Source organism: Somniosus microcephalus, chromosome 9, assembly GCF_052327205.1.
Source record: "Somniosus microcephalus isolate GS21.2 chromosome 9, FLI_Smic_1.0, whole genome shotgun sequence".
Lineage (NCBI taxonomy): Eukaryota > Metazoa > Chordata > Chondrichthyes > Squaliformes > Somniosidae > Somniosus > Somniosus microcephalus.
In genome coordinates this window covers 145,689,282-145,700,515 of record NC_140995.1, presented here as the reverse complement: position 1 = coordinate 145,700,515, position 11,234 = coordinate 145,689,282, and the positions used below count along the sequence as shown (strand labels likewise).

Here is an 11,234-nt window from a genome sequence, read left to right as displayed (position 1 = left end):
AGCAGAATTACTGGCTGATATTTTCTCCCCCCCCCCCCCCCCCTTTTTTTTTAGGTATGCAAAGCTAAGTGTGGTGCTCTGCTGTTGCCTGAATGTGAACAACTACCTCTAGAACAGGGATCAAACTAGGGCACTGTTCTGATCTGAATGGGTTAGCTACTCACTTAGTGAAGTTATGTTAAATTTGTATTGAACCTTGGTTAGACCACACTGCTCAATTCTGGTCTCTGTATTTCAAAAATGATATAGAGGCACTGAATGCAGTGCAAAAAGATTAACCAGGATGATACCAGAACTGAGGTTATAACTATCAGGAAAGACTGAATAAGCTGGGCCGCCTTTCTCGAGATAGGGTAGATGTAGAGATGTTTCCACTTGTGTGGGAATCCAACACTAGGGGCCATAAATATAAGATAGTCGCTAATAAATCCAATAAGGAATTTAGGAGAAACTTCTTTATTGAGAGTGGTGAGAATGTAGAACTCACTACTACGTGGACTAGTTGAGGTAAATAGCATAGATGCATTTAAGGGGAAGCTAGATAAGTGCAAGTTAAATCAGGGTTTATCAAAATGTGCAATATCATTATTTTTCTGTTAAAACTGCATTCCTGAATTTGTTATTGTGGGGAGTGCTTCTTAAAATAAGTGAAGAAAACCAATTGCAATCAGGGTAGATATGAAGATACAGTACAGCCTACTTTAAAATGAATGCTGTTTAGTTAAATCCTAGTTGAGGTCAAAATACTTCCATGTACTGACTACATTGCAAAATATAATTTATATGAAATCTTGCCTAAAGTAAAAAAAATTATGTATTTAAAAAAAAGAATCCTGCTCTTTTAAACCACAATAATGTACTAATCTAATAACTGAATAGTACCATAATGTGTGCACATTTATTGAGCATTTATTAACATTAGCAAAATATTTTCTTTTCCTGTGCTACTGTTTGAAACCTCACAGGTATTTAGTTTTACATTATCATGTGGTAAGGATAAAAATGTTAAAGACTTGAGTCCAATTGTATTGAATTCTGTCTCTTGGATTTGTAATCAATACAATGACTTATGTATTTTTCTCTGAGGTGCTTTCTGCAGCAACACCAGTCCAGCAGCTGAAAGGCTGAAATATTTTATCTCTCAGAGAAAAAGCTGAATGAGAAAAAACAAAAAGCTTTGAATGAGAAAAAGTCATGCAGCCCATTACTTCCACAGGTTGGTCAAGCGTTTCGGCTTTGGACGCAGTCGGCGATCTGAGTACAAATTGCGCTAGTTTTACAAAGTGCTTTTTTTTGCTCCAGTTTCCGTTCAAACTCACTTGCATATCGTCAAAAGCAAATCTTCCATGAACCAGCGCAATCGTTTTACAATGTATTTTTTTTTAATTTGCATTAAAAAAATTCTCGATTATATTTGAGTGGTAAACTGATGCATTTTTATTAATATAGATGAAAATGGGTTTATCAAAAAAAATAAGTGTTTTTAATCAGTGTGTCTAGTCCACTACCTGTGAGCAACTTGATTTTTGAACCCATTTCAATTATTTAAAAAAACTACAGAACCATTTACTAGTTACTTTGGTGGACAGGAGTCATTTTCTTAGTAAATTAAATAAAAAATAAAGCTTTTAAAACATGCTTATCAGTGCCCTTGCCCTAAAAAAAAAAGCTCGATTTTAAGAGCCTACTCGAAAGTCTACAAATGAGCACAATTCGTGGAAACTTGCAATGGTGATTAATTCAATTTGGGGGCGTGGCCCCGTTTTGTGGGCTGGGCCGGCATCTAGTATGATGTTTTTTAAACTAGCACAAAAGATTGCAGAAACTCTATTTGCGCTGGATGTAATTTGCACTTGAAATTCCTCGATCTTTGTGCTGGTTTGGCCGATTTTGTACCTCAAACCAGCGTAACTCCAGGCCACTATGTATAATCAACCCTATGTTGGACTCTCTAACCTTTATTTCATGTCCTGAGGGAAAATTCTCCTTCTTCTCCCTAGACTAATCATGCAAAACTCCAACATATCAACCATCTCTGTGGTTCCAGTTTTTAATCCTGCCTAGTTACTTTCTGCAAATATTTCCTTAGTCACAGCAACCATTGTGTCCCTGGAGTATTTGATGATCTGACTATCCTGTAACCTTCAACCCTATTCCTAGCTAGGTATTTATACAGTTCCTTTTTCAAGCAGTTAATCAAACTGCTTTTATTAGAAGTCTGTTCCACATGTTAAATAGTGGGCATCATTGCCTGTGAAATCCTGCCTGCACAGGACTTTTCCCTTTTTATTTGCTTCTGTATTTATTTTTATATCTCTTGTCTGATTTCCCATTTACTCTTTTTTTCTGTTTCAATGTCTTTCATAGATTTGGTTTATTTTCTGGTTTGTTATTTGTTCTCATTGAGCTTTCAAGCTGAACACAATGATGCGCAACCTTAATGTCTTGCTTGGCCTTGAACTTTAAACCCCACATCAGTCCATCACCAAAATTTCCTATTTCCATATCAAAGACATTACTCGCCTCCATCCCTGATCATTCCAGCACCCTCCTAATCCACATCCCAAGCTCCCTACAGTAACTTATCCAGAACTGTGCTGCCTGCACTCTCTAAGTCCCACTCACCCATCAGCCAATATATTGACCCGGTTTTGCTCTCAGTGGTGAAAGAACGGCGCTTGCTGTTCATCTCGCTGACAGCTGCCCACAAACTTTCCATGGGTTTGTCAGTGGCGATTTCCTCTAATCTGGTGTCTTTTCCAGCGTGGCGCCCTCTACAGGGGATCTGTGGCGTATGTGAACAGGAAAGCAACAGCATGGTTCCTCACTGAGACACGCAGAATCCAAACCAGGAAGTATAAAGCAGGAAATAGAAGTTAGTATAAATGGTGTACAGAAAGCAAAATACAGATTGGAACTACAGATGGGATTAAGAGAGAGAGATATAAAGAGACAGGCAGAAAAAGTACATTTATAAAAAAAAAAAAAAAATTTTCTTAAAATCTCCAACGCTCTCTTCTGAGGGAATGAGACTCATAAAATGTATTTTTCAGGGGTCAGGGAGGTTGTTGAGTAGTAATTATCACTTATCACACCATTTAAAAACTCACTCCTGAATGCACCAGCCCTAACTTTTTTAAGCCGTTTTTAGTGCAAAACTAGTGGGTAAGCACCCCAAGTTCACGCCATTGCAGTCATTTCAATGCTGAGTATATCAGCGAGGACTGCAACAGCACACCGTGTGGAGAAGCAGGGTATCTCTGACAGCAACTTCTGGATTTCCGTGTTTATCTGCGCATGTGCATACTGCAGAAGTTGCTGTCAGATTTCCTCCATTATAACGGTGAGCGCTGATAGCCTCACTGTTCTTCTCATTGCATATCCGGGCCATTGAATTCAAAATCTTGGGCTGAATTTTAATGAAGGTGAGTTGGGGGTGGGCTCCGAAGAGGTTGGGAAACTCGGGAGAATGGGGTTCTGAAGATTGGGGGCTGGGAGTAGCGGGGGGGGAGGCATCGGGGGCCGGGAGTAGCGGGGGGGAGGCATCGGGGGGCCGTGGTAGGGATGGGAATGGAATCGGCGACCTCATGGGGGATTCTGTGATCGAGGGGGGTGGGTTAGGCAGGGACCCCTGGATCCAGGAGGTAAGTGTACAGGCACTTACCTCCTGGATGCAGCAGTCCTTGCCTTGCTGCAGTTGCTGGGTTTTACCAGGTGTGTAAAACCCGACCAGCTACAGTTAAACACAAAATGAAGGTTAAAGAAGAGGCTTCCAGCCTCATTATAATATTTAAATAAACCGCCTGCCTCCTGGCAGCAGGTTGGCTGCCCACCTCCTGTCCCACTCCTGTTAAAACCGGAAGTGGGTGGGTTGGAGGGGGGTTCAGGTTGGGATTCACTTTTTTATCACTAACTACTCCTGAAGGCGTTCGACAAAGTGCCACATAATAGGCTTGCCTGCAAAGTTGAAGCCGATGGAATAAAAGGGACAGTGGCAGCATGGATACAAAATTGGCTAAGTGACGGGAAACAGAGAGTAGCGGTGAACAGTTGTTTTTCGGACTGAAGGAATGTACACAGTGGTGTTCCCCAGGGGTCGGTACTAGGACCACTGCTTTTCTTGATATAGATTAATGACTTGGGTGTGGGTGTACAGGGCACAATTTCAAAATTTGCAGATGACACAAAACTTGGAAGTATAGTGAACAGTGAGGAGGAGAGTGAGAGACTTCAGGAAGACAAACAGGCTGGTGAAATGGGCGGACACGTGGCAGATGAAATTTAATTCAGAAAAGTGCGAAGTGATACATTTTGGTTGAAAGAATGAGGAGAGGAAATGTAAACTAAAGGGTACAATCCTAAAGTGGGTGCACAAACCGAGAGACCTGGGGGTATGTGTGCATAAATCGTTGAAGATGGCAGGGCAGATTGAGAAAGCAGTTAAAAAGGCTTACAGGATCCTGGGCTTCATAAATAGAGGAATCGAGTACAAAAGTCTAGAAAGTATGATGAGCCTGTATAAAACACTGGTTCGGCCCCAACTGGAGTACAGTGTCCAATTCTGGGCACCACACTTTAGGAAAGATGTGAAGGCCTTAGAGAAGATGCAGAAAAGATTTACGAGAATGATTCCAGGAATGAAGGAATTCAGTTACATTGATAGACTGGAGAAGCTGGGGTTGTTCTCCTTGGAGCAGAGAAAATTGAGAGAATTTGATAGAGGTGTTCAAAATCATGAGGGGCCTGGACAGAGTAGATAGAGAGAAACTGATCCCATTGGCAGAAGGGTTGAGAACCAGAGAACACAGATTTAAGGTGATTGGCAGAAGAACCAAAGACGATGTAAGAAAAACATTTTTTATGCAGCGAGTCGTTAAGATCTGGAATGCACTGCCTGAAAGGGTGCTGAGGCAGACTCAATCTTATCTTTCAATAAGGAGTTGGATAAGAATATGATGGAAAAATATTTGCAGGGCTATGGGGAAAGGGCAGCGGAGTGGGACTAGCTGAGAGTCGGCATGGGCTCGATGAGCCGAATGGCCTTCCCCGTGCTGTACCCATTCTGTGATTCTATCCCCATGCTTCGAACCCACTCATTTTTTAGGTTAAAATTCCCCCCCTTTATGTCTATTTACAGATCTCTGTAGGACCTCAAATCACTTTACCTCTGAATCTTCCTGTAGCCCTACATCCCACCTTGTACTGTTCACTCTTGAATCTGGTCCTGTGTCTCCACCCTCTGACCTCTGCTATTAGTGGCAGAGCCTTTTGTTATTACAGCTCTACACTGCAATTTTCTTCCAAACTCCTCCACCTTGCTACATCTCTTGTCATCTTCAAAATGCTCCTCTAATCTTAGTTCTTTGTCTGTGCCTTTGAGCACATGCTCAACCTCATTCTCCAAATTATGCTCATCATTTATTTTGAGGTGGTGGTTTATTTAATTATGTCTGTTCCAATCATATCCGCAATGTTTTTCTTTTATCAATTTCTCTGACTAAAGGTTGAGAGAGCTTGTTTTATGCTAATATAGGCATATGCCATAATGAGATTGTTTTTGTATTTTCACACTCTTCCCTTGGAGAATTGTGCGAAGTAGTAGAAGAATTCACAGGTAACATTAACTTCCCCTTCCATGGCCGATGGTAAGATTGAAATGGCTTAATTATCACTCTGGTTATAAAGTGTATCGATTCTATTACTTACAGAATGATTATATGTTACAAAGCATTTCTAGTTCTACCACCATTATGATGAAATGATGGGTTGCGTTTCTCTGATATTTATGTTCTACCTTTTGTATGCATGTTCCAGAAAGGCAAAATATTTGATTCTTGGAGTGCCAGCTTGAATGCTCACTTCATGTCAATACAGCAAGGCCATTAAGTTTTAGATCTGCAGTGTTATACTACTCTGGCTGCTAGAATTGATCTAGGTCTCTCCCGTTAGCTTGTCATCTGTGTGGCCATTTTCCAATTTTGCTATGATCTGGACAGGTGCAGTTCATTGTCTAAAGAAACAATTTAAAAATAAAATATTACTGATCAAAACTCTTTATGGGGAGCCTTTTCAATGTATGCTCCTGAAATAAAAGGAAAATGGGTGAAGGGGACTGCAGCTTTAAATATTAAAATTAGCTGTTGAAAGGATAAATTGGTGTAGATTTTGGAAGGAATTGGAAGATTCTGCCAAAGTGTAGTGTCAGTGTGAAGTTCTTTTTTCCCAGAAAGCATAATTTTTAATTCTCATTAAATGAGAATCCTTAGTTGAAAGGCTTTACTGTAGACCCTAGAAGTAATTGTACTCTGCTGATCTCTGGGATGGAGAGTCCTATAAACCCTGAGTGCTGGCTGCCAGTGAGTGCTGGTCTTTTTACCCCAGGATAAGCCAGAGCCGTATGGTTGAAGACAATTCTGGTACACTCAGCAAAACTGCAAGATGACTGTAATTTTAAGAATATGGTCTTTAGCCAATATGTAAAAAGGCTGACTTTGTTATGATAAATATGGTAAGCAAAGCAGACTTACTTTCGATTGGATGTTCAGTGTGGTCTCTGATATTTCTGTAAAACATAATGGGCATGTGGATTGTTTTACACACATGTACAGTACTATAGTTATTTTTCCACACTAAGCTTAGTAAAGCACTTTATTGGGTATCTGAGTTTTTAAATATATAGGTTTTGTCCTTCCAAACTTGGATTGTGTTTGTTAGAAGATTATTTTGAATGCAGTCTACTCTTAAATCAAATCATTAGTTTCAAATTATTGGATGATTCCATTTTTTTTAGTGCAAAAAATACTTTGAATTAACAAAAATAGACTATAAAAGAGTGAATTACTGGTGGTTAAAAGTTTCTTAATGGTGCTGGGATCAATTTGAGGTAAATAAAGATTATACAATAACTGCATGTATAGCATTAAAGTCCACTTGCATAAGTACACATCTTTTCCTATAGTGTTAAATACGTCTGGTGAAATGGGAAATTGAGATTTCCTGGACATTCGAGAAGAGTTGTTCAAGGATTATATTTAGTCATAAACATTCATTAAAATGAAATTCTGGGGCAACTACTAAGCTGTTTACCATTTTGTATTGACCATAATCTTTTCTGTTCTCCACGCATGCAGATCATTGTTCTCTAAACTGTTAGATTGTTCTTTGCATTTACAATAAAGGGAAGGCAAAGTTTTATGAATAGGTAAAAGCAAGTTTTCAACAAAAATGCAGGTGATTCCGTTTTTCTCAGTGTTTCCACAACATTTATTCATTTATGTGGAGTTCGCAGTGAGCTATTAGTTTCTTTTTGTTGCACAATTTATTACATGCTATTTAATTATAATGGCATATTGTCCATAGTGTAGATTATTCAAAGTTATCTGTAATGTTGATGCATTGTTAAAATAACAGCAATCATACAAAAGTGATTGCAGTTTAGAATGTACAACCAAATGTGTAATAAATTGAATTGTATTCATGTTTAGATAGAAATTGGTTTTGACTTTTCAATTACTACTTACTTAACAGAAATATTCATTTATCAGGTATTCACTTAAGTGGAGCTGACAGTACTGATGCTGTAGGTAAGTTTTTAGCTTTTGACCAAAAGACAGAAGAAGCATTGAAATTTGTATGTGATACTACTCTGTGATTATAGCAATATTGCCAATTGCAGCAAACGGGTTCAAAACAAACCTGATTTATTATTCTCCTTCACTTATTAATTCAGAATCTTTCTCTGAAATTATAAATGTTCATTAATAAAAATGTAGAGACAATGAGGGGCAGTACTTTTAGTACTTCCCCTCCCTCCCCTCCTCTCCCCCAATCAAAACTATTAGAAAGGAGAGGAAAGCCCCCTATTTGATGGGAAAGATTCTCACAGCATTCATTTTTGTCTCTTTGTTGCGACCTGCCATTTAACCTCCTTATGCCAAGCAACTGCTCCGACATAAAGTGACTCTCAGAAAAATTCAATTTTGACATGGCTTGCCACTGTTTATTTTGCTTGAACAGTTTATGTTGCAGACCAGAATTACTTTTTTGAACTACAGGTACAGTGTTGCTCTTTTCACTGGCAATGCTAAATCGATGTAACTAGATTTGTGTTCTGTACATACTTCAATGTGTTTACTGACTGTTGAGGTATGTTATTGTTCTGATATACTAGCTGTATGGATTTAGTGTGAACATATCACTGTTTAAAGGGACTTAAACCTCAATGTAATCACTTTATTACACTGTTCACTCTTCTCAATACTGTGAATGTTTATTGATTTATTTTTCTAGTCCATGCACTCTATTTAGTTTGTGTAGATTTACATGTGACAGCAATTCAACTGCATTTGACAATTCCAAGCAACAAAAGTAAGATTTGACCTGAGGAACAAGACCTGCTGAGTTTCTTTTCCCTTACTCCTTTTGTAGTTTCTGTACATTATTTGGTTGACAGGACTGGGGAGAGGCATATTCTCAGACTGCTGAACTTAAATTAATTACAAATTTTGCCCCTCATTGTAAAAAAAAAAAAAAAATCTCAAGAGACTGCTTGGTTCTTCCCAATAATGGTACAGTTGAGTTTGGACATTCATCTTTTGGGGAAGTTGCAGCCACGACTCCATGTTCCATCACTTCAGTACACTGCCTTGCTGATGCATTCATAACAAATAAATGTATAATATGAAAAATTATTGTACCAGGAATTTTTGACTTTTGTTAAGTTGATTGAAGCCTATGGGATTAAGGGGGCAGTGACAGTGTGGATACAAAATTGGCTAAGGGACAGAAAGCAGAGTAATGGTGAATGGTTGTTTTTCAGTCTGGAGGAAAGTATACAGTGGTGTCCCCACTGGTCTTTTTGATTATATGTTAATGGACTTCGGTATACAGGGCATAATTTCAAAGTTTGCAGATGACACGATACCTGGAAGTGTAAACAGTAAGTAGAATAGTAACAGACTTCAGGAGGACATACAGACTGGTGAAATGGGGAGATACATGGCAGATGAAACTTAACGCAGAGCAGTGTGAAGTGATATATTTTGGTAGGAAGAATGAGGAGAGCCAATGTAAATGAAATGGCACAATTTTAAAGGGGTTCAGGAACAGTGAGACATAGGACAAGTTGAGAAGGCTGTAAAAAAAAAACATACCGGATCCTTGGCTTTATAGACAGGCATAGAGTACAAAAGCAAGTAAGTTATGCTAAACCTTTATAAATCACTGACTAGGACTCAGCTGGAGTATTGTGTCCAATTCAGGGCACCGCACTTTAGGAATGATGTCAAGGCCTTAGAAAGGGTGCAGAGCAGATTTACTAGAATGGTATTGGGGATGCGGTACTTCAGTGACGTGGAGAGACTAGGGAAGTTGGATTGTTCTCCTAAGAGCAGAAAAGATTAATGAGAGATTTGATAAAGGTGTTCAAAATTATGAAGCATTTTGATAGAGTAAATAAGGAGAAACTGTATCTAGTGGCAGAAGAGTTGATAACCAGCAGACACAGATTGAAGATAATTGGCAAAAGAACCAGAGGGGAGGGGAGATTTTTTTTACGCAGCGAATTATGATCTGAAATGCACCACCTGTAAGTTTGGTGGAAGCAGATTTAATAATAGCATTCAAAAGGGAATTGGATATACTTGAATGGAAATATAGAAACATAGAAAGCAGGAGTAGGCCATTCAGCCCCTCGAGCCTGCTCCTCCATGGCTGATCATCCAAATTCAGTACCCTGGCCCTGCTTTCTCCCCATATCCCTTGATTCCTTTAGCCCTAAGAAATATATCTAACAACTCCTTGAATATATTTAATGAATTGGCCTCAACTGCCTTCTGTGGTAGAGAATTCCACAGGTTCACCACTCTCTGGGTGAAGAAATTCCTCCTCATCTCTGTCCTAAATGGCTTACCCTTATCTTTAGACTGTGACCCCTGGTTCTGGACTCCCCCACCATTGTGAACATCCTTCCTGCATCTAGTCTGTCTAGTCCTGTTAGAATTTTATAAGTTTCAATGAGATCCCCTCTCATTCTTCTAAACACCAGCGAATATAAGCCCAATCGATCCAATCTCTCCTCATACGTCATTCCTGCCATCCCAGGTATCAGCCTGGTGAATCTTCGCTGCACTCCCTCCATGGCAAGAACGTCCTTCCTCAGATAAGGCGACCAAAACTGCACACAATACTCAAGGTGTGGTCTCCCCAAGGCCCTGTACAACTGCAGCAAGACATCCTTGCTCCTGTACTCAAATCCTCTCGCTATGAAAGCCAACATACCATTTGCCTTCTTAACCGCCTGCTGCACCTGCATGCTTACCTTCAGTGACTGGTGCACAAGAACACCCAGGTCTCATTGCACTTCCCCTTCTCCCAATCTATTGCCGTTCAGATAATAATCTGCCTTCCTGTTTTTGCCACCAAAGTGGATAACCTCGCATTTGTCCACATTATACTGCATCTGCCCAATCACCCAACCTGTCCAAATCATACTGGAGTTTCTCGGCATCCTCCTCACAGCACCCAGCTTTGTGTCGCCTATTTGCAGGGCTATGGGGAAAGAGCAGGGGAGTGGGACTAATTGGATTGCTCTTTCAAAGAGCCAGCACAGGCACGATGGGCCGAACGGCCTCCTTCTGTGCTGTGTCAATCTGAGTTTTCTATGGGGGTCATTTTAACTTTTATCGTTGGGTGCAAAAATAGTGATAGTGAATTGGCAGCCTGTTTTGCACTTGGTTCAATTATGTTTTCCAAATTACACCTATGAATTGGTATAAGGGCTGATTTCCCCAATTGGATGCTCCCACCAAGGACCAATGCTCACTGGCAGTGCTGGTTGGGAAATTGTAGGCTACGCCTCTTGATTTTACATCCATCAATTTAAATCGTAGGTCCGCATCCCTTGATTTTCCAACCAACATTTCCTAAATGCTGCTTCTCGCTGAGAGCACCCGAGTGGGGAATCAGTCCTATATTATCATTCTCCTTGGCTTTAGGTAATGTTTTGCCACTCTCAGCTTTTTAATTTCTCTTTGTAGATAATCCTCTATGTAAAAGTTCATCTTACTGTTGTATCGGGAGACCCCCTTTTAGTGCATCCCAACTGCAGAATGAAAATCTCTACCACTGATCAAAAGGCTAATCTTTCTAGATTCAAAGGAAGATAAAATTGAGAACTCAGTTGCAATTAGCTTCTAATACACCGATCAGTTTTCTGCCGGGTGGGGTCGGTTAAA

General features: G+C 39.8%; 1 protein-coding gene across 2 annotated transcripts in view; it reads left to right on the top strand.

Moving 5' to 3' along the window:
• LOC147112748 (histone deacetylase 2) overlaps window positions 1-11,234 on the top strand; it is a 59,071-nt gene that overhangs the window by 4,116 nt on the left and 43,721 nt on the right. Inside the window, exon 2 of one of the 2 annotated variants that reach the window (XM_085997353.1) lies at window positions 7,545-7,583. The exons of the other annotated variant lie outside the window; for it this stretch is intronic. Within the exon in view, the coding sequence (XP_085853479.1) occupies window positions 7,545-7,583 (39 nt within the window). The remainder of the gene's footprint in view (window positions 1-7,544; window positions 7,584-11,234) is intronic. 2 annotated transcript variants of the gene reach the window in all.